Genomic DNA, 21,358 nt, shown 5'->3' with positions numbered 1-21,358 from the left:
GATTCCACGGAATATCGTCGGGTCATTGGTGCCTTGCAATATCTATCTCTAACTCGGCCTGATATTAGTTTTGCAGTAAACAAACTCTCTCAATTCATGCATTGTCCAACCACAACTCACTGGACAGCCACTAAGAGACTGCTGAGATATTTGAAAAATACTATTTTTCATGGCATCAACATCAGAAAATCATCCTCACCAGAAGTTATATGTTTCTCGGATGCGGATTGGGCTGGCAACTTGGACAACCGGAGTTCCACCTCTGCCTACTTGGTTTTACTTGGCTCAACACCCATTTCCTGGAGCTCAAAAAAACAAAGAGCCATTGCAAGGTCATCTACTGAAGCTGAATATAGAGCGCTAGCCACAGCAGCAGCTGAATCGATGTGGATACTTTCTCTATTCAAGGAGCTCAAGTTTACACTCCCTCAACCGCCATTGCTCCTGTGTGATAACTTGGGTGCCACCCATTTAAGTTTCAATCCGGTGCAACACTCAAGAATGAAACACATTCAGCTTGATCTACACTTTGTCAGAGACTTGGTTCAACAACATGCCCTTCATGTTCGTCATGTACACACTAGTGACCAACTTGCAGATCTCCTCACCAAGCCTCTTTCACGTCAACGCACTAATCTTCTAAGAACCAAGATCGGACTCACCGATGGTAGCCCGTTCTTGCGGGGGCGTATTAAGGAAGACGCAAAGCATGATCTGGTGACAGCCAAGAGATAACAAAAGCAACAATTATGCCCCAAGATTTGTGCTAGACTTTATTCTAGGATCTGGATTTGATATTGTATTAAATACTCTGTTTTTGGAATGATGTTTTTAATGCTCTGTAAATAGGATTGTAAATTCCTAATATAGCTAAGTGAGGTCTGTATAAAAGTTTACTATCAATAGAAAATATGCGTGGGTCAAATTTCCAAAAACCTTGTAGTGTAAATTCGTTTCAGGTCGAGCAGAAAATATGGATCAATAGAATCAAAGGAAAATCATGTGACTTCTAAGGTACTACTGGAAAATTAAGGGCTAGCTTACCCGATTTCTCGTTTTTATGGGAACAAACGTGGCCAAAATAAGATAGAAAAATTCATGCCCAAAATGAAAGGTGGTGGTCTATATTCATGAGTCGTGAACATATGATTTGACATGGTAAAATGGAAATTGGTGAGCACTGAAAGAGGCAACGTACGTAGGATGTTTGTCGTGGAAATTAATGAGATTTCTTTTGGCAATGAAAGTAATAGTAATCCTTCTAGACCCGAAATTATATGCCCATAAAAACTGGAAAAGGTAAAGTAACATGAAGTAGAAGAAGTTGCAGAGGCAAATGCAATGCTGGTGATGAAACCGTGAAAGTGCAGCGCCGTCTGTCACCAACAGACATAAATACTACAGAACAAAGACAAATAAATAAATAAAAGAAAAAAAAAAAAAAAAAAAAAAGAATAAAAAGACATGATGCCCCCTTCAGGTCCCGCGTAGCAATATTGCTGAGATTAGCTAGCTGAGATGACAGGGTATCCGTACGAACTGCATGCCTTCAAACCTGTGGCTCAAATTGAGACAGTAACGACTGTGACCCACTCTCCACCAATAACAGTTCGACAACGAATTCCCCCAACCAATCCTGGTTTTCTCATTAGTACCACTCTGGTTTTCCACGATACCATTCCCACTCACTCCCGGCCAGTAGTCTTTTAACATCTTTATTCTCCGTCTCGGGAGACTCTCTTCCCATGCTTTCCTATATATATACACAGAAAGCCTTTCGCAACATAAATATATAACCATAAACCATTCTCATTCACAAAAATAGAAAGGCACCCATAATTCACTCACTCACAGACCCACCACCACTATCATTATCATCTTCTTCACAATATGCTTTTCTTTTTATCTCCTGGCTTTGAAATGAACCCTATTTAGGGTTTTTTTCCTGGAGATTTTTCAGCTCATGTTTTACTTTCCTTTAGCTAGATAACCTTTTTTTTTTCTTGCCACATTTTTTTTTTCCAAGAAGAGAAAAAGGTGCACAAAAAATGGGGAGAGGTAGGGTTCAACTTAAACGAATCGAGAACAAGATCAGCCGGCAAGTGACATTCTCGAAGCGGCGGACCGGGCTCCTGAAGAAAGCTCATGAGATCTCAGTGCTATGCGATGCTGAGGTCGCTTTGATCGTGTTCTCTACAAAAGGGAAGCTCTTTGAGTTTTCCTCTGATTCAAGGTCCATACTTTTACACTACGTTTCATCTTGATTTTTTTGTTCCTTTTTTGTTTTGATGTGGTTTATTTGTTTGTTATGGCACTTTTGAGTTTTTCTTCTTCTTTTTTTTTTTTTTCAGTCTATTTTCTCAACTGGTCTGAATATTAATTGCAGTGAAATCATCAAATCTAGGTCATCCCCCCGACTGATGTGTTTGTTTGTTTGTCATGGCCAGCGTATCACCCAAATGCCATCAAATTTAGATCATCCTACACACTGAGGCGTTTGAAAATTACATATTAAGTTAGCTTATACTCCACGTTCTCTTTCTCTCTTTCTCTTTTCCAGTCTCTCGAACACAAGCACAGGTTGTGTGCATAAGACTATACTTTGACCTTTTTTAGATGACACTGTAGGCGTTCTCCTATATTTCTTCTGTCATTAACTAAGAAGGAGAGCAAACGAAGAAATAATTCTTTCTCTTTTCCAGTCTCTCGAACACAAGCACAGGTTGTGCATAAGACTATACTTAATAGTTTGACCTTTTTTAGATGACACTGTAGGCGTTCTCCTATATTTCTTCTGGCATTAACTAAGAAGGAGAGCAAACGAAGAAAAAATTGTCAAAAAAGCAAAACCTACCAGGAAAAAAAAAATGCTATTTGTGTTCCTGAATTGTTTTAAAATTGAAAATCGTTTTTGTACAGTAGAAAGGATAGTGAAATTGTTAGTAAATTTGCTTTTATTTTGTACAGATATTGCTCAATATTTCACAGACACTACATTGCATCCATTGGGTAAGACCATTAGTGGATACACGATATGCAGCATTATACAAGCTATATATGCAGTGCTAGAAGAATTTATAATATATGAATACCTTGAGCTGTGTGTCACGGGGCGTGGTCATGTTATATTTCCTCGGTTTTATAACCTAGTATTTGCTAATATCCAATGTTGTTGGGCACGAAGGAGGACGCCTTCTCAATGATTTTAATCGTGGAAAGTAAAAGTTCGTTATTTAAGATCTCCACAAAGATCTTCCAGTACCCGTATAACCATTTTTTAATTTAGAAGAAAGCATGAAATTAAATGGATCATACGTAAAATACGCCCACTTGAATATATGTATGTACTATATATGTATGTATTTATGTATATATTTACGTCTGTTTGTATGTATCTTTGGCTCTGAGTAAGAAGGTTTTTTCGTTAATATTAGAAAAGCGCCCCTCCGGCCAATGTATCTTGCATGCCTTTGCTAGGTTGTTTTGTTCTTGTTAGGTGCTTCAAACTTTCGTATATATCTTGATTTTGTAGTTTAAATATCCTTTCCCCAGGGATTATTTGCACCTGGGATTATTTAAACATTTCAAGAGTCATACATAAAGCATTAATTAGTTTCACTTTTTATAGAGGTCTCCAGATAGATCTTAGAGAAGTTATATATTCATGCACAAGGTTGGAGAAAACTACCTAAAACTCTGGAAGCATGCAAACTCCATGATTTCAAATCATAATGAATCCCTTGGATAAATTATAGTACTGGGATCCACTATTATATGAGAGGAAGGAAACATTGAAGACTGAATTAAAGCCACTCAAGTACTAGAAACGAAATTAACTGAAAGTACCTAGACGTACGTATTGGAGAGAGAAGCTTTAATTCCTAGAAACATTCATTTTATTATCATTATTATTATCCATCAAAATGAACAGGACAAGGTAACAAATATATATATATATATATATATATGAGTCATACGTACTTAGGTGACTGTGGTTTAAAATGTACGAGTAAGATTTGTTTCCTTCGCACCCTAAAAGTAATTGGCAAGGAATCCATTCTAATCTAAAGTAAACCCTAGTTAAATCTTCAGCCATAGATGTTTTTTTCAACATTTTGCACATAGAGAATAGCGGGACCAACACTTGCCTTCAATGGATCGAATTGATCAATCTTGATGTTAGTACTCCAACTTGCAGTGTGTGTGTATATATATATATATGCATGGAAAGAGTAAGGACTTGTTTGGATATTGAGATGATCTGTGAATAGTAGTGAAATAGTTTGTAAATAGTAGTGATCAAATGGTTTGACTTAATATCATGTTTTATGGGATTTTGGAAAATGAGAATGAAAAAATTAAATAAAAATATTATAAAGTTAAAATGTTATTATAATATTATTTTTTGAGGTTTAAAAGAATTGAATTATTTTTTACATTTTATTTGAAAGTTTGAATAAGTTATCATGATTAAGTAATGATTAGATGAAAAAAATTTAAAACTAAAAAGTAATTATATTTGAGATATTTAGATATTAAAATGAGTTGGGAGGATTTTGCTATCCAAACCAAATTTAATGTCGACCAGCTGTGTAGAAAAGTATCCATTCAATAACTTCCACTTGTCTATATAGGTCATGGATTAAGGTTCAAGGTGCCTGAGCAGGAAGCATTTGTCCAACCTTAATTGTGTCCGAAAGCTAATATCCCTTTGTGGAGATTTTCGGTCATAAATCCCTGAGTCTTAAATATCAGGTAAATATATCCTGCAGTATATATGGGGATTAGACTGCACATGCCTAGCTAAGTTGGCTGTCTTCTCCAAAACCCTTGCCGAGACATTCAGGAAAACAATAAATTACAAATTTACAAGTATCTGCAGAGCTTTGCAGATTGTTTGTTGCAGCTTTCAATGCAGAGTTCACTTATGATTAACAGCCATAGAAGTGACAAGCTAGTTATAACCTACTTACACATTGAAGAAATGCTAGCTAGCTCTCAAAAGTTGTTGATTAATGCCTTTTTTAAATGTCGAAAAATTATAAACAGACGTTATTTTTGGTAATATTTTACAAAATAATATTTTAAAATGAGAAATATTTTTATAAATTATCTTAAAAATAACTTCATTTTATAAAAATATATTTATTTTATATATATTGTGAAATATATACAATGTAAAATATATTGTGTGGATATCATTACTCTTAAATGTCGTGGTCTATTGATGAGTACTAGAATAACTTATAAAAACAGCAACATATGTATCCACCTCCTATATTTTCTCCCTCCTTTGTACAACATCTCAGTTGAAAAATAAAAATAAAATAATATTAAAAAATGATAAAAGTTATAAAGGTGTCAAAGAATAGATGACAAAAAAGGGAAAAAAAAGGCCCATTGCAATTGAGTATCAGCTTGCCCCTTCTAACGGAAGTTTTAAAAGGGATTTTGCTTAATGCTTGTGAAATGTTGAAGCTATGTTTTTCCCCAACCCATCTATTCATTTCTAAACTATATATTGAGATATTTCCTTTTATTCGTTCTTTTCTCAAAATAATAGGTGAATTTGGAGTTGGATGATCCAAGTCATCTACTTGATTTCCTTATCTTGTTATTAAGAAGTTAGAACTTCAAACCCTTGTTTTTTTATTTTTAATCATTAGTCCCTTCTAAATATTGGTACTAGTACTACTTCATGCCTTTCCAGCATAGAGGCAACAGTCATGCATTGACAACTGGTTATAATTCATCATCTAGTGCTTCTTCCTACATTTCCCCAATTGCAACAACCGGCTTAGTGTCACCATCTCCACACGATTGGTGCCTATATACATGACAATCTGCTTAGGAAAGTCACCCTGGCCACCTAAGAGAATGTCAAACTATTGGTATTGATTAATGATGTATGTGTAGAAAGAGCGGAAATTTGTTTTCTAGTCTATAGCTTTTATCCATTGTGAGGTTGTGGAGCCTTATGGAAAGTCTTTTTAGGTAGAGTTGGGTTGGCTTGAGTTAAGCTTAGTGGATAATAATATACATCTTTATAATAAAATTTAGAGAGTTATAATATGGTAGCCCTAAAATGATATATAGCAGCATGGATGGCTTCTATATATATAGACATTTAATAAATTTGGCAGGCAATAAATTATAGAAATTTTAAGGATCATGAGTGGATGATGGAAGAGTTTAAAACATTCTTCTTCAATACTACGTTTCATGGGCCAAATATTCATGATTTCCTTATATGATTTTTTATTTGGCCTTATTGTGTTTCTCTACAATGTACATGACGACTAATTAAGCCGTTACCATCTTTAATAAGATTTTCAATTACTTATAGAAAAAGAATTGTTCCTCTACATTTGATCAATGAAAGGTAGGCCTATAAATACAAAGACATTTAATATATTATGACATGGTCAAAGAAATGGTTTCTTAGGTAATTCAAATTTTCGACTACCAAGATTTAGGGTTGATAAGGATTTTGATGAATCTGTGCCAACTTGAATCTTGATGCCAATCCTAAGTGTTAACATTGTATTTCGTACGCCTATGGGTCAGGCCCTCTGCAACTCTAGTTTTCAATCTTTGGCTTACAAACACAAAGAAAAAATCGAGAAGTGGTGGCCGTGGTGGTAGCCAGAGAGCCTCTGATACCAAAATTAGTAATACTTCAGGACAATATGTAGAAGAGTAGTGAGAGTAGAGACAGCTCAAAGAATTAAGAGTGTAACCCTTTTCCCAATACCTGAGAGTTCTTTTTTATACCTAGTTTCGAGGATCAAGCAGCCATACCTTGTGGCCAGGGGAGATGTTCTCTCGAAGTCCCTTCCGCCATACCCATTTAATACGGCATAACCCTTTGGGAGATGCATTTAATGCGGCATGATCCTATGGAGGGCGCAACTAATGCAGCGTGATCCTTTGTTTCGTCCTAGGGTTTAATCCCATCAAGATGGCATGTTCCTCTTTACTTTTCTCCAAGGCAAATTTTTCACACTTCTTGGGTAGTGGATTGACCTCTGCTTTGAGGTCCCAAAGCTGGTTATACGAGGTCAAGAGCCCTTTAGTTGGGTTGGCGGATGGCTTGGCAGGTATGGGCCCCTGGGTATCGAGCTGAACCTCTGGACCTTTTGGGCCTGGTGAAAAATCTCCTAACACCAAGAAAAGAGGAATGAACTCTTTTAGTGCTAGCTAGTATGACCATGTAGGCATAGGGGAGGGAAATAAATCATAGAAATTTTGAGGATCATGAGTGGACGATGGAAGAGTTTAAAACATTCTTCTTCTATTCTACGTTTAATGGGCCAAATATTCATGATTTCCTTGTATAATTTTTTATTCAGCCATATCATATTTCTCTATAATGTACATGACGACTAAGCCATTACCATCTTTAATAAGATTTTCAATTACTTATATATATAAAAACAAAGACAAGTCATATAAAATGACATAATCAAAGAAATGGTTTCTTAGGTAATTCAAATTCCCGACCACCAAGATGGTTGATAAGGATTTTGGCAAGTCTATGCCAGCTTGAACCTTGATGCCATTCCTAGAAAAAGAGGAATGAACTCTTTTAGTGCTAGCTAGCATGGCCATGTAGGTATAGGGGAGGGAAATAAGTCATAGAAATTTTGAGGATCATGAGTGGATGATGGAAGAGTTTAAAACGTTCTTCTTGTATTCTACATATAAAGGGCCAAATATTCATGTATAATTTTTTATTCGGCCTTATCATGTTTCTCTACAATGTACATGATGACTAAGTCATTACCATCTTTAATAAGATTTTCAATTACTTGTAGAAAAAGAATTGTTCCTCTACAATTGACCAATGAAAGGTATTCTTATAAATACAAAGACATTTCATATATAATGACATGATCAAAGAAATTGTTTCTTAGGTAATTTAAATTCCCAGCCACTACCAAGATCTAAGGTTGACAAGGATTTTGATGAGTCTGTGCTAGCTTGAATCTTAATGCCAATCCTAGGAAAAGAGGAATGAACTCTTTTAGTGCTAGCTAGTATGACCATGTAGGTATAAGGGAGGGAAATAAATCATAGAAATTTTGAGGATCATGAGTGGATGATGGAAGAGTTTAAAACATTCTTCTTCTATTCTACGTTTAATATTGGGCCAACTATTCATGATTTCCTTGTATAATTTTTTATTCAGCCTTATCGTATTTCTCTATAATGTACATGACGACTAAGCCATTACCATCTTTAATAAGATTTTCAATTACTTATATAAAAACAAAGACAAGTCATATAAAATGACGTAATCAAAGAAATGGTTTCTTAGGTAATTCAAATTCCCGACCACCAAGATGGTTGATAAGGATTTTGGCAAGTCTATGCCAGCTTGAAGCTTGATGCCATTCCTAGAAAAAGAGGAATGAACTCTTTTAGTGCTAGCTAGTATGGCCATGTGGGATAGGGGAGGGAAATAAATCATAGAAATTTTGAGGATCATGAGTGGACGATGGAAGAGTTTAAAATATTATTCTTTATCTATTCTACATTTAATGGGCCAAATATTTATGATTTCCTTGTGAAATTTTTTATTTGGCCTTATCTTGTTTCTCTATAATGTACAAGACGACTAAGCCATTACCATCTTTAATAAGATTTTTGATTATTACTTATACAAAAGAATTGTTCCTCTGCAATTGATCAATGAAATGTATGCCTATAAATACAAAGATATTTCATATATAATGGCATGATCAAAGAAATGGTTTTTTAGGTAATTCAAATTCGTGACTACCAAGATTTAGGGTTGATAAGGATTTTGGTGATTCTATGCCAGCTTGAATCTTGATGCCATTCCTAGGAAAAGAGGAATGAACACTTTTAGTGCTAGCTAGTATGACCCTGTAGGTATAGGGGAGGGGAATAAATCATAGAAATTTTGAGGATCATGAGTGGACGGACGATGGAAGAGTTTAAAACATTCTTCTTCTATTCTACCTTTAGTGGGCCAAATATTCATGATTTTCTTATATAATTTTTTATTCGGCCTTATCGTGTTTCTCTACAATGTATATGATGACTACGTCATTATCATCTTTAATAAGATTTTCAATTACTTAAAGAAAAAGAATTGTTCCTCTACAATTGACCAATGAAAGGTATGCCTATAAATCCAAAGACATTTCTTATATAATGACATGATCAAAGAAATGGTTTCTTAAGTACTTCAAATTCCCGGCCACTACCAAGATCTAGGGTTGACAAGGATTTTGGTAAGTCTGTGCCAGCTTGAATCTTGATGCCAATCCTAGGAAAACAGGAATTAATTCTTTTTGTGCTAGCTAGTATGACCGTGTTGGTATGGGGGAGGGTAACTATATTGCTCCCACGTATTCCATATATACCTTTGATATCTACAATAATAATGGAACTACTTCACACATAACTTTACCCAAGTCACGATACTATAGAGAAATTGCTGATCTTAGAAAGCTACGTACATCTTCGATCTGTTGCCATATCTTCATCATCATAAGTTGGGCCTACCACATTCATAAGGACCATTATACAAAGAACTAATATCCTTGATCACTCTTTAATTTGAGCACATAAAAGTCATTACATATTGGCCTGCAGCGTAAAATCCCCAAGCCTTTGTTGCCAAGCTGTTTATAATGCCCAATCTTTGACTAAATGCAATGGAAGGGCTAGCTATTCAGGTGGCTTTGTTTTTGGCTCTTGTATTTCAGCTTAAATGCAATTGCTAGGAGTAGCTTTTGTAAAATGTGACCATAACGTACTGCATGTGCATGTCCAACCCCTTGTATATATATAGATTGTGACTTGTTCTTGATAGCTAGAACTCTTAACATTTCTTTCTTTCTATCTTTTTTGGATACTTTCTTGATAGAATGCTGACATTTATTTCCTTCTATCTTTTTTCCTCATTGCCTAAGACATAGCAGAAATTTTAGATAGAATACTATTTACTCCGTCTGTCAATATTGGTTCAACAGATTGCTTATTAGGCTTTATCAACGACAGTTTCTTAGCTATAATTGACTGATGAAGATGACTAGCCCTTGATTGTTTTGAGTTTATTTTATCAATTAAAGAAACCAGCTCTTCACCAATTAACTTTATTTCCAAATTAATAACTCATCTTCATGATCACTCACTAATTTGTAAATATAACAATATGCACCAGTTGCATAAGAACAAAATGCATCCTCACAGTTAAAAATATAATACAAATAATTAAATCCAATTCTTTCCATAGTTTAACATCTTATTGATCTCTGATATCATGTTAAACCAAAACTTATCTTAAAAGTTTAAACTGATGAAAAAATCTAGGTTTAATTATCTATATTATATTCATAACACTTATAATTACTAAGACTTAGCTTCATTATTATTATATTTTATCTTTCCTCAATTAGCTTGTCAGAGGTTAATTTACTGCAAGTCAACCCTTGATAATCGGCACTGGGGAATATAGATATTGGTAGTATCTGCTCTCTCAATATTTCAATATCTTTCTGCTTAAAAAGTCTGTTCTTACAATATATAGCCATCACTACCATGCATCCAATACCTTCTTGTGTCAAAGAGACTTTCTGGCCCCTTTTTGACCTCAAAGCAAGTACCCTTCAAGCATTCACCTCTTATCAATTAATGTCTACCTAAGGATGGAAGAAAGAGCGCGCCCTTGGTTATCAACAAATGTCTTAGTTTAAATTATTTATCGGCTTCTTGTACTTCTTAATATTAAAAGAACTATTTTACCAGAGAGAGTGCTCAAGCATATAATACACGATAAAAGGGAAGATTAAAGCAAGCGGCAACCCGGCCTTCACCGCAAGATCAACACAAAAGCCAACAAATATCGTAGGGCAGGATTAGATCAACTTATTAATTGTTAGTACCTGCTTGGAGAAACCCCGAGATTTTTCCAGCTGCCATATATTTTGTAGGGTTGACCCGAAGGAATCCACTGGCCTGGAATTGATTCTAGCATGCACACAATTTTTCTTCTCTCCAAATGGATGTATACTGCCGCCACCAGCATCAAATTTGCTGTCAAACTTGAAAAACTTGCACCCTGAAACTACTAGCTAGCTAGTTAGTCATCCACTGCACATGGTCATCCAACTCCTTTGCACCCATACGCATGGTATGTTACGCACACCTATTACAAAGAGTATGCAGAATTTTACCAAACGACTTACTACTTATCCACGTCGCCACTCATGTCTTAATTAGAATGAAAGATTAGGGTTAATCACAATCCTAGAAAGACTATGATTCTTACATAGTACTGTTTTTGTCTGAGGTTGGAGATCATAATAATAGTAAAAGTAACTGAGATTTGCTTTTCTAAATTAAGAAATCGAAATTGCCTCTAGCTCCCGATTGCTCACCTCTACCATGTGTACGTGTAAGGTAGTTCATATAGTACTCATATACATTTATTTGATTACTTCCCTCAAACTCAATGCTTCTTTATTGGCTGGTTTTCAGTTTTTATGAAGTCTTATGCATTCTATATATTTTCCTATTAACAGCCAACTTCTGAAAAGGCCTCAATGCGTTTAGACTGATCATGAGAACCATTCTTTTCTTGCAGCATGGAGAGAATCCTGGAACGATATGAAAGGTATTCATATGCTGAAAGACAGCATGTTACAATCGATTCTGAATCTCAGGTATGATCTCATGCAAGCCAACATCCAATATATGTCCTTAACATGACTTAAACTGTGTTTCTGCATTGACCGGTGTGTTTATCTATTCTCTCGATCCTTCAATGTTTAGTATATATTCCTACCCCACAGCACACCATGTCTTACATACTATTTCCTATATATCTGTCCATTTACCATTGGGATCACCAAAACCATGTTTTCTCAAGTTTGCTTTGGTTTTGGGTTTAGGAGCCTGAGTCCAAGCTGGTTGAGTACTGCGAGTTGGGAAGAGTTATTAGAGGGAATATATACGTACATAGTACTTACCTTGAAAGTTCCCCTGGCCTGTGCATATATATATATATATATATGGTCTTTATCATGATGCAAAATCACGGGAATATTTATATGCTTAATTAGTACGGCCTCTCTTCTTATTCGTTTTTTTCTTTTAGGCGAGTAAATTCAGCTTATTCAAAAAAGAAATACTATGATCACACCTGTGTTTGAAATAATTCGCGTCATACGACTCGATCTGGTCATTATTGTATCAATGTCTGGTATGTACCTGAGCACTTAATTTGGATAATCTGATGCTCTGATGGGCTCTGTGATCCATCAAATGGCCATGATCTTTGATGGAGTGCTTACTAAAAGAAGTTGATCAGAAAAATTAATGAATGCATGCAGTGATTTCTATAACCCTTCTTTGAATGGCGTCCAGGGAAGCTGGACTCTGGAATTCCCCAAGCTCTTGGCCAGAACTGAAGTTTTACAAAGGAACATAAGGTAATTAGCTGAGTACTCTTCATAGAAAAGAAAATGAGATGAGTTTTTATAGCAAATTGAACAAAAACAAGCACCCCTTGACCAGATCACAGCCACTTGATCACCTTGGTATGAGTATTTAATGAATCAGATCTACCGCAAAAACGTTCAGCTAGCAGAAATGATGATATTTTAGCCAATAAAGTATATATTTCAAAGGAACGGTAGATTGCTTTCAAGATTTTCCCCAAAAAAGAAAACGAAAGAAAGAATGCTTAAAGTTCAATAGATGGTGATGATTTTTGCGAACAGCTGGTGGGTTGGTCAAATGTTGGGCATCATGCAAATACCTAATTTTTAGGTTGAGGTGATTTCATGCATCTCTTGGTTACGTTTTAGGAATTAAGGCATTAGCCATGCATCAATCAGTGCGATGTCGTCGATGAGACTGAGACATCATATTTTACATTGGGTACATATATAATGTAGGAATTTATTTGGAGAAGATCTGGATCCCTTGAGTTTAAGAGAGCTCCAAAATCTTGAGCAACAGCTTGATACAGGTCTGAAGCGAATAAGAACAAAAAAGGTGAACGTAGTACTGCTTTTATCTTGATTGCGCACATAATTTTGAGGACGCACGTTCATGTGTAAACAGATTTGATTTAAATATATATACTCATATAAATCATTTGGCTTATATATGCAGAATCAACTTATGCATGAATCCATTACGGAGCTGCAGAAGAAGGTAATGATCAAGATGATTACGGTTTTTTGGGGTGATCTGCATAGTCTTTCAAAACCAATTTTGATATGTTTTAGAAAAAGGATTTAACGCAAGGTTATCAAGTTCCATAATTACAAGACCTCTAGAGTTTAATGCTCGTAAGGAGCTGGCTATAGAATTGCCATGCATGCTACATGGGAAAACTTGAGAGGTAGTACATAGAAATAACATGCTGGCCGCTAATCATGATCATCATGGTTTGTGACAGGAAAAAGCTTTGCAGGATCAAAACAACTTGCTTGCTAAAGAGGTAAAAAAAAAAAAGTACTAAATGACCGTACAGTACAGAATCATCTCATACTCGGAGTCAGCTTCTATCTCCCATTTACATGTTTATGAACAATTTTCTTTTTCTTTTTCTTTTTATGACAAATAGCTCAAGGAAAATGAAAAGACGGTGGTCGAGCATGCACACCGGGAGCAGCCAAGCCTAGGCCAAAACTCAAACACCTTCATGCTATCCCCACAACAGTCGCCACCATTGACGCTAGCACTTCCTTCTCTAGCTATCGGGTACTCTAGATCTCTCTCTCTCTCTCTCTCTCTCTCTCTCTCTCTCTCTCTCTCTCAAAACGCACGTCTGCGGATAACAAACATGTGTGCGTGAGTCTTTAAGTAAGAGATATATGCAAGTGATCTTTTGACGTCAACTGGCTCAGCTAATGCACGTACATCATGATCTTTTTAATAAATTACGTAGCGGGACTACTTTCGGGGCAACAGCAATGGTAGATGATCAAGATGCTGGATCACAGACTCAGCCTAGTACCACTACGCTTATGCCACCGTGGATGCTCCGCCACATTAATGGATAGAGTCACCAAGCTGAGGCTTTTTGAAGTGGAAAATTAAGATAAACGACATTAACAATCCTTGTAAAGTTTAATATCATGTTGCTCCATCGCGTCACTGTATTTCGAAATTTCAAGTCTTTCGAGGCTGCACCTTTTCTTCTAAAAGAGTTCTTGGGCCTAATACTGCAATTTGCATATGGGCATGGCTGATAGTTCGCTATTGCTTGTTTTCGAGTGTAGTTCATCAGATCCCCCAAAAGGCCAGGACGGAGACGGCAAACGCTTGGCTCTATTTGGCACAACGAACCATCCTTTGCTCCTAATCTAATTAATATGGTGACACCTATCCATTTATGAAGGTTGCCCCAAACAAATAGGAGCAAGCTCAAATAGAGCAGGTCACCAGGGACAAGGCAATACCCACTTCCCCCTTGCCCTCCCCTTTTTAGCCTCTTATACAACGAGCTAGATTTTGACCAACTCTACCAGCCAAGAAGTACTTTACATTCACTCTAAGTTCTAATTCTACCAGACAAGGAGCTTCTACACTGCTGAACCATCTACAGTAAGGGTCTGCTAAAATCCTCCCCCAGCTTGAGCAAATGGGTTCCTACCATGGAAACCAGCTAAGCGCAAAGCCATTCCTCAACTCACAGCAGCTCAATCAGCAGCATTGCGGTTCCCAAGCAATTAAATTTACCGAGCTACAGAAAGAAATGGCTAGTCAAAACCTTTTTACAAACGTTTCAAGTCCCATTAACCGTAAAATTTCACGAGTTCATCATCCCAATTATAATATCCATCTTGACTTCAATTTTTTATCCGTCGCTATCAGAAATACATACCAAGTGAATGACAAGTAATGTTAATATTAGAAGAGATTTCCTAACCTTCAATCAGTATTTGAGTTTGCACTTCTAACCTAACTGGTGATAAAAGAGGCCAACAGGAAAAAATAATCAGCCATCTTGAAGCTAAATCAATTGCTTCTTCACTCATCATCTTCGCGTTCACAGTCACCACCAACAAGCATATGTTCCCTGCAAATAAAAAGAGGTCAGCAGTGGCATCTGCACCTTATTAAATCATGCAAGTGTGAAGAATAAAACAAGCAAAGACCAATGACCAAAGTGCTGCATAATCTCAGTCTGAGGCGCCACATTTCTGGTGGTAATGGATATTGATGCAGCTATTAAAGACTGATTTGATGTTACTTCGCAATTTTATAAATTCCAAGATTTTTGATTGGCTCAAGTGCAATATCAAATATGACAAGCCATGTATAGTTTTTTGAGTGTCCAGTCATGAGTCAAGGATTGAAACAGTTTTAGGATTTGGGGTTGTTAGTTCACAAGTTATGTTTCCTTTTGTAATTCTGTGTGATATTTAGAAGTTAAGGTTATTTGGGTAATTAAATTGAGTATAAAGGTTTCTAGGAGTTATAGTGTTTTATGTTCTTTTCTTAGAATCCAAGTCCGTCTTGTATTAGGTTTTATAAGGAATGTGTTTATTATTAGAGTTGAGAGTTATAGTTCCAGTAGGTTAAATAAGAATTAACAAATCTGTGCAAGTATATTTCATACCCACCCTTGGGTAGCCCAAGTGGCAAGGGCAAACTTGTGTACATGAGCCCCATGTCACAGGTTCGATTCCCCTTGGATCAAAGTGCGATTTAAGTCGGAGGCCATGGCGGTGGGTTGCTATGCTAGTCTTCCCAGAGTTTAGGCTCCATGGTTGAGTCCTAAGAGCTCTGCCGTGGGGTGATTCCCCTGTTAATATATACATACATATACATGTCATTATAGGTCGTCCTCTTCTTCATTTTGCAAATAGGTCATTGCCCCTGAAATAACCACCAAACATGCTTTTCTCTTCCCTCTATGCAACCCCAAATCAGATCCTTCATTATAAGAAATCATGCTTCTTCTGTGACGGAAAAATGGTTTCATTTCATTTTGCTGAGGGAGTGAGGTCGCAAATGTCAACTAGAAATTTAAATACCTCTTTATTCAAATAACATAAATTATCTACACAGCAATAAAGGAGAATTTTTCAGGGGCAAACTAAGCAAAGTGAAATTTTTTATGCATTCTTTATTTAGTATATCTGCGCGAGTATGATTTTTTCCTTACAAATCTCTGAACAGCCAAAATTTCAAGCAAAGTTAGTTTCTCCAATTTGAGCTTTAAGAAAAGCAAGCTCAGGGCTTGAGGTCTTTCAATTATGATATCATTGATTTAAGATAACGGATATTAACTGGGTGCAATAACCTGGGATTTCCCTCAAGGGACTTTCACTTTCCAAAATACTCAAGCAAAAGGCCATAACAGATAGCTATAAGCCATAAACAGGAGCCAATACCTCAGTTTTTCACAGAGACGTGCTAAAGCATCTGATCCCGTTCTGGAAGCAACATCCTCGATCTCAGAAGCATTTAATAGAGTGACACCATCTGCAAGCCTAAACTCACACAACTCTTTTAAGGAACAAGCATCAGTCAACACAGCTGAATGACCACCACCAGCTGCTATTTTCCGCACTTCCCCAACACACCTGCAACATAGAATTTTCATCAGCATAGGAGGACATACAACTGTCACAAAACCAAGCATTAGATTAGCTATACCATACCAATCAACAGGTGATGGATACCAAGCATATGTAGATTTCTTGTTAGCTGCCTGACCATAATTATTGTAACCCCATCCATGAATTCTTCCATCCCTGGTGGAAATAAGTGTGTGGGAATGTCCACATGCAATAAGTTGCACCCCATTTGGAACAACCATAATAGGGATATTGCGAAAAAATGTCTCGGATTCATTAGGAACACATGAAAAGAATCCAGTTTGGGGCCCAAGGCCTAATTGCCCTACTTGACCACCACCCCAAGCATAAAGAGCTCCCTTCAGAGTCACAGCACATGTATGTACACCACCACATGCGACAACCTTTATGAATATTCCATCAAGGGCAACCACTCTCCTCGGCAATAGCTCTTTATCCCCAGACTGGAGAGAATTATGCCCAAGTTGCCCCATATTTCCTAGACCCCAAGTATAGCTGTGATGCGCAAAGAAAATTATCATGATGAGTTTTACTTATCAAAAAAAAAAAATTATCATGAGTTACAATTCTCAACAAGTTGAACTTTGACAATTGTACCAAAAAGTAAAAAGGAAACAATACAGCATAGCTTTGAAGAAATAATTCTATCTAAAGCTTCTTGCTATCTACTAAAATCTCCAATATTTTAATTTCATAACTGAGAACTGGAACAAAAAAAAAAAAAAAAAATAGCTGCATTCATGTGGGCGATATAGATGCATTTATGCACCTCCCAGCCTGAAGCTATAACTAATTCTCTATCATGATCATATTTCTGACTGAAGTTCATTTTTATTTCATATTTATAAATATTGTACAACTTAAGATAGGGGATGGTAATGGATCTTATGGATGGGCATTGGCACATACATCACACATTCAACATTGTTTTCCTCTGGCATCATACGGTGCAATACTAACCAAATAACTTCATAACAGATAGTGAAATTTTATAACTTGTGTATTCGCCCACATGTTTACCTAGAATAATACCTAAGGATATACTAATAGGACAGGCACATTACAATAATTAATAATATGAAGCATTCCGACCATATACAAATACTTATGCAAATCCATAAGTTAGTAGCCGGAACAATTAAACATCTAAACTGAACTTAAGCTTTCAACCAAGTTAAGGGGACAGAGACTTGAATCAAAATGCATCACATTTCCATTGCAACCTTTCTCCTGGCTAGACATGAGATGCCCATCTGAAGATTTTGTCAGACCTTCAGAGAGATATGTACCATGCTGAAAACCAGAATTATCATGCTTAAATTTAGAACTTAACTCCTCCTAAAAAGTCCTTCAGATCACTTACACCTCGCCTTTGTCAGATATTGCCGCCGTGTGGTACTCCCCACATGACACATCGGTAATCCTCACAAGCTCAGGAGCTTCATCAAGGAACTTCGCATAAGCATTTATTATACGAGCCCCCTGTAGTCCTTCACATGTAACACCTCTGCCAAGTTGACCATATTCATTGTAACCTGGTTTTTCAGAAATCAAAGACAAATACTAATTACTATGAATAAGGAAACTAGAGTACAAACACAAGTTTCCATTTCTATAGTGAGTGTTTTATCTCATCTCATCTCATCATTACAACTTTTCCAAATTCCCACATAAAATATAATAAACAATTCAACTTTTTCAAATCTCAAAACAATAATAATATTAAAAAATAATATTCTAACAATATTTATTCAACTTTCATCTAAAACCATCTCATCTCATCTCACTATCCAAACCGCACCTAAATAAATACACACAAAACTGCTTGCATTGCTATAATTACATTCAGTTGAGATACTTCTATTAACATAATGGTAAGTCGTTATTCTAGAAGAAACTTTACCCCATGCTTGAAGTAGGCCATCCTCTGATAAGGCCACCACATGCACTGCCCCACACGACACTTGGCGGATAATCTGTTATGAATGTAATATACATTCAGACTTGAGGATATATAAACAAGAAAAACTCATACACAGGCTGGCCGATGCTTGACAAGAAATTAAAATTTACATGTGGATTAGAAGGATCATCAATAAAATTGTTAGATTGTTAGAAAACATATATTTCTAACATATTTACACGATGTGACAAAAAATGGAGTTCATCAGTGTTAGGACACAAGGTTTGTGATATACATCAGAAAGTGCATGACAAATTATAGTATACAATAATTTGTAATCAGGGACCTTTAGTATACGATAAAATTACATATTATAACGCAACTGCTATATACCTAGAAACAAATACATGAAGTGTCGGCAGCAATAGTTCTCTTTGGACAGCATATAGATTAGCAACAGAACATTCACCTTCAGAAATATCATAAAAGTATAGGCACAAATAGATAGACTTATGTCAACCAGTAAGGACTAGCCTTTCATTTGCAAGAGTTAAGAATTTATCTTACACCTTTTGCAGGTCTGCATTTCTACTCCATCAGAGACTAAAAATACATCCCATGGTCTTTAGAATGGAAAAGATTATGTTTTAGGATTTATTATGGTGATGGAATGGAGACTTAGCATTATTCTCTTTATTATTCTTCTTCTCATGAGTGCATAAGTCTGTGTTACTTAGTTGACATACCAGGATCAGGACTCAATTAAACATAGGTTCTGTCTTCTATCCATGCATACAACAAAAAGTTATTACACTTGATTAAACATAGGTTGTGTCTTCTATCTCGCACTATTTCTAATTAGCTTGAAAATTTGCTTCACATAAAAATTCATGATCAGCCTAATTTTCTTTCTTGCTTTTCTTTTGAAAATTAGTTTAATAGATAAATTTTGTAGTATCAGAAACACAAAAATCAACAATTTTGACCCACCTTGACCAAAACAAAAGCTTGAATAATTTACATAAAATCAAACTTAACAAAAGAAATATAGCATACCGTATTAGGAGGAAAGGCCCCCCAATATAAGCGAGGAAAATTTGATCCCTGTAAGGAGAAGCAGAATAATGTAAACATGCGGAATATTATTTGTCAAAGATCAAGTTGATAAAAAGACAATGCTGAAAGAATTAAAAACAGTACCTGGTTCTGGCCCCAAACCCAGAGCCTACTTTTTGAGACGGTTCCATCAGTTTCACGAGTGTCTGCTATACAAGCAGTACAATGTGCTCCACAAGATACAGATTTCACAAACTCTGTCTGCAATTGTTTAACTTTCTTAGGGTGCTTCCTTGGCTCCTCAGTTCCATCTCCCAATTGACCAAAGCCATTAGCCCCTGGTCAATCTCACACATTTATGATTCTGGCTCATTTATGTTGTACAGCATGCTACATTTTCAACATGATGTTATATATAGCTGCTACTATAGACAGCCAAAAAAATAAAAGCCATTCCCAATAATTAGTAAAACCCACTATAATCAAGAATAAAACCTAATGATATGCATTCAACCCAATCATTTCTATTCAACAGCTCTTACGCATGTTTTTTTCCATAAAATTTTAGAGATATCACATTACAAAAAGAAAATAATAATAATAATCGAATCATACAAATTATAGAAAAAATATATATGTATATATACAGGGGACACATAGGGGGTAAACGGACTGTACCCCATGTGAAAAGTGACCCATCAGAGGCCACTGCCGCAGTATGCTCACGACCACAAGCAACGTCCAACCAACGCGAATTGACACCAGCCGGGCACCCAAATAGCTCGGGAGGAAGCTGCTTGGGGATCCTTAACTGGCACTCTTTGCCTTTCCTACCCGTCTGCCCCGACTGATTATAGCCCCATACATAAATTGCACTCTTTGTCGGGAGGTTTTTGGGTCGAGTAGTGTCAACAATTTCATTAATATCCATTTATATCCCTAAAAACCAACTAATAAAAATCAATCAGATCAATTTATCGTACACGATGTTTCTGATGCCTAGGAAAAAGACTCTTCGAAAAGAAAAAAGATCGCTCAGAGCAGAATTTCGGCTTGAAACTCGAGACTTCGTCAATGTTTAAACAACAGAGAAGAAAATTTTTCAAGGTAATATACTCTGTTGGGTAGTGGAGTAAAACTTTGGAGGGAAAGATAAGTCAAATGAGAAAAGTGATGTTTTATGTGGTGATTTTCCAGAAAATCGTAGATTCAACTAAAAGATAAAACCAGATATTTGGAATAGCTGGATGAGTCTCCTCATACTCGGTCCAATAAGAAAACCAAAATAAGCAACCAAATGGAGTGCAAGGTAGCAATTAGCATACAACATGAATGATTCAAAAGATAAAGCAAAACTTTTTGGGAAATTAACAAAACCAGGAAATCTCAGTTCCGAAGTCGGGAAAAGCGTATGGATATTGTTTCGGAAAGGCATAACCATGAGCAGTTAGTACTATAGCAGAGATAATAGAAGAAGGGGGGGGGGAGGGGAGAGAGGGGGGGTGGGGTTTGAATGAGAAAAGAAAGGACGCACCTGAATATGAAGAATAGGTTGGAATTCAATCAATTCCTCAAAAGAAGAGGAAACTTGAGATCGTGAAAGATTTGCGGGAAGGTGGAAATGAGATGGTTGGTCCGACAAAGTGGAAGTTAGGGCGGACTTGGCTGCGTATCTTCGGCAATGGCTCAAGGACCCAAAAGCCTCCCCTCCTTGAAGGAGAAGAATCTTCTAGACCTGAAAAACCGGTCAGATATTTCAATCTTTTATGTTTTTCTCTTCTTTATTTTTTTATTTTTTTCT

The 21,358-nt window shown here is 36.3% G+C and overlaps 2 protein-coding genes across 6 annotated transcripts; one reads left to right on the top strand and one right to left on the bottom strand.

Moving 5' to 3' along the window:
* Positions 1 to 1,679: 1,679 nt before the first annotated feature.
* On the top strand, positions 1,680 to 14,213 carry LOC122303012 (agamous-like MADS-box protein FUL-L). Of its 3 annotated transcripts, none has more exons than XM_043114541.1 (9): positions 1,680 to 2,233; positions 2,968 to 3,009; positions 11,621 to 11,699; positions 12,403 to 12,467; positions 12,936 to 13,035; positions 13,156 to 13,197; positions 13,445 to 13,486; positions 13,613 to 13,749; positions 13,896 to 14,213. In XM_043114541.1, exons 1-9 carry the CDS (start codon positions 2,049 to 2,051, stop codon positions 13,897 to 13,899), a joined length of 696 nt encoding a protein of 231 aa, XP_042970475.1. In that variant the 5' UTR covers positions 1,680 to 2,048; the 3' UTR covers positions 13,900 to 14,213. The 3 variants fall into 3 exon arrangements, with proteins under 3 accessions (XP_042970475.1, XP_042970473.1, XP_042970474.1); XM_043114539.1 differs by having other exon boundaries at positions 1,685 to 2,233; positions 13,937 to 14,213; XM_043114540.1 differs by lacking the exon at positions 2,968 to 3,009 and having other exon boundaries at positions 1,692 to 2,233; positions 13,937 to 14,213.
* Positions 14,214 to 14,299: 86 nt separating this feature from the next.
* Positions 14,300 to 21,319, bottom strand: LOC122303011 (ultraviolet-B receptor UVR8). 3 transcript variants are annotated; one of them, XR_006240578.1, is made up of 10 exons: positions 21,092 to 21,319; positions 20,236 to 20,496; positions 19,702 to 19,895; positions 19,558 to 19,605; positions 18,502 to 18,574; positions 17,962 to 18,133; positions 16,662 to 17,093; positions 16,392 to 16,583; positions 14,921 to 15,070; positions 14,300 to 14,734 (listed from the first exon to the last, which is right to left on the bottom strand). XR_006240578.1 is itself a non-coding variant. In XM_043114538.1 (9 exons), exons 2-9 carry the CDS (start codon positions 20,486 to 20,488, stop codon positions 15,022 to 15,024), a joined length of 1,413 nt encoding a protein of 470 aa, XP_042970472.1. In that variant the 5' UTR covers positions 20,489 to 20,507; positions 21,092 to 21,319; the 3' UTR covers positions 14,763 to 15,021. The 3 variants fall into 3 exon arrangements, 2 of the variants coding, with proteins under 2 accessions (XP_042970472.1, XP_042970471.1); XM_043114538.1 differs by lacking the exon at positions 14,300 to 14,734 and having other exon boundaries at positions 14,763 to 15,070; positions 20,236 to 20,507; XM_043114537.1 differs by lacking the exon at positions 14,300 to 14,734 and having other exon boundaries at positions 14,763 to 15,070.
* Between the last annotated feature and the right edge of the window lie 39 nt (positions 21,320 to 21,358).

Source organism: Carya illinoinensis, chromosome 3 (assembly GCF_018687715.1).
Source record: "Carya illinoinensis cultivar Pawnee chromosome 3, C.illinoinensisPawnee_v1, whole genome shotgun sequence".
Classification (NCBI taxonomy): Eukaryota; Viridiplantae; Streptophyta; class Magnoliopsida; order Fagales; family Juglandaceae; genus Carya; species Carya illinoinensis.
This window is presented reverse-complemented; position numbering and strand designations above follow the sequence as displayed.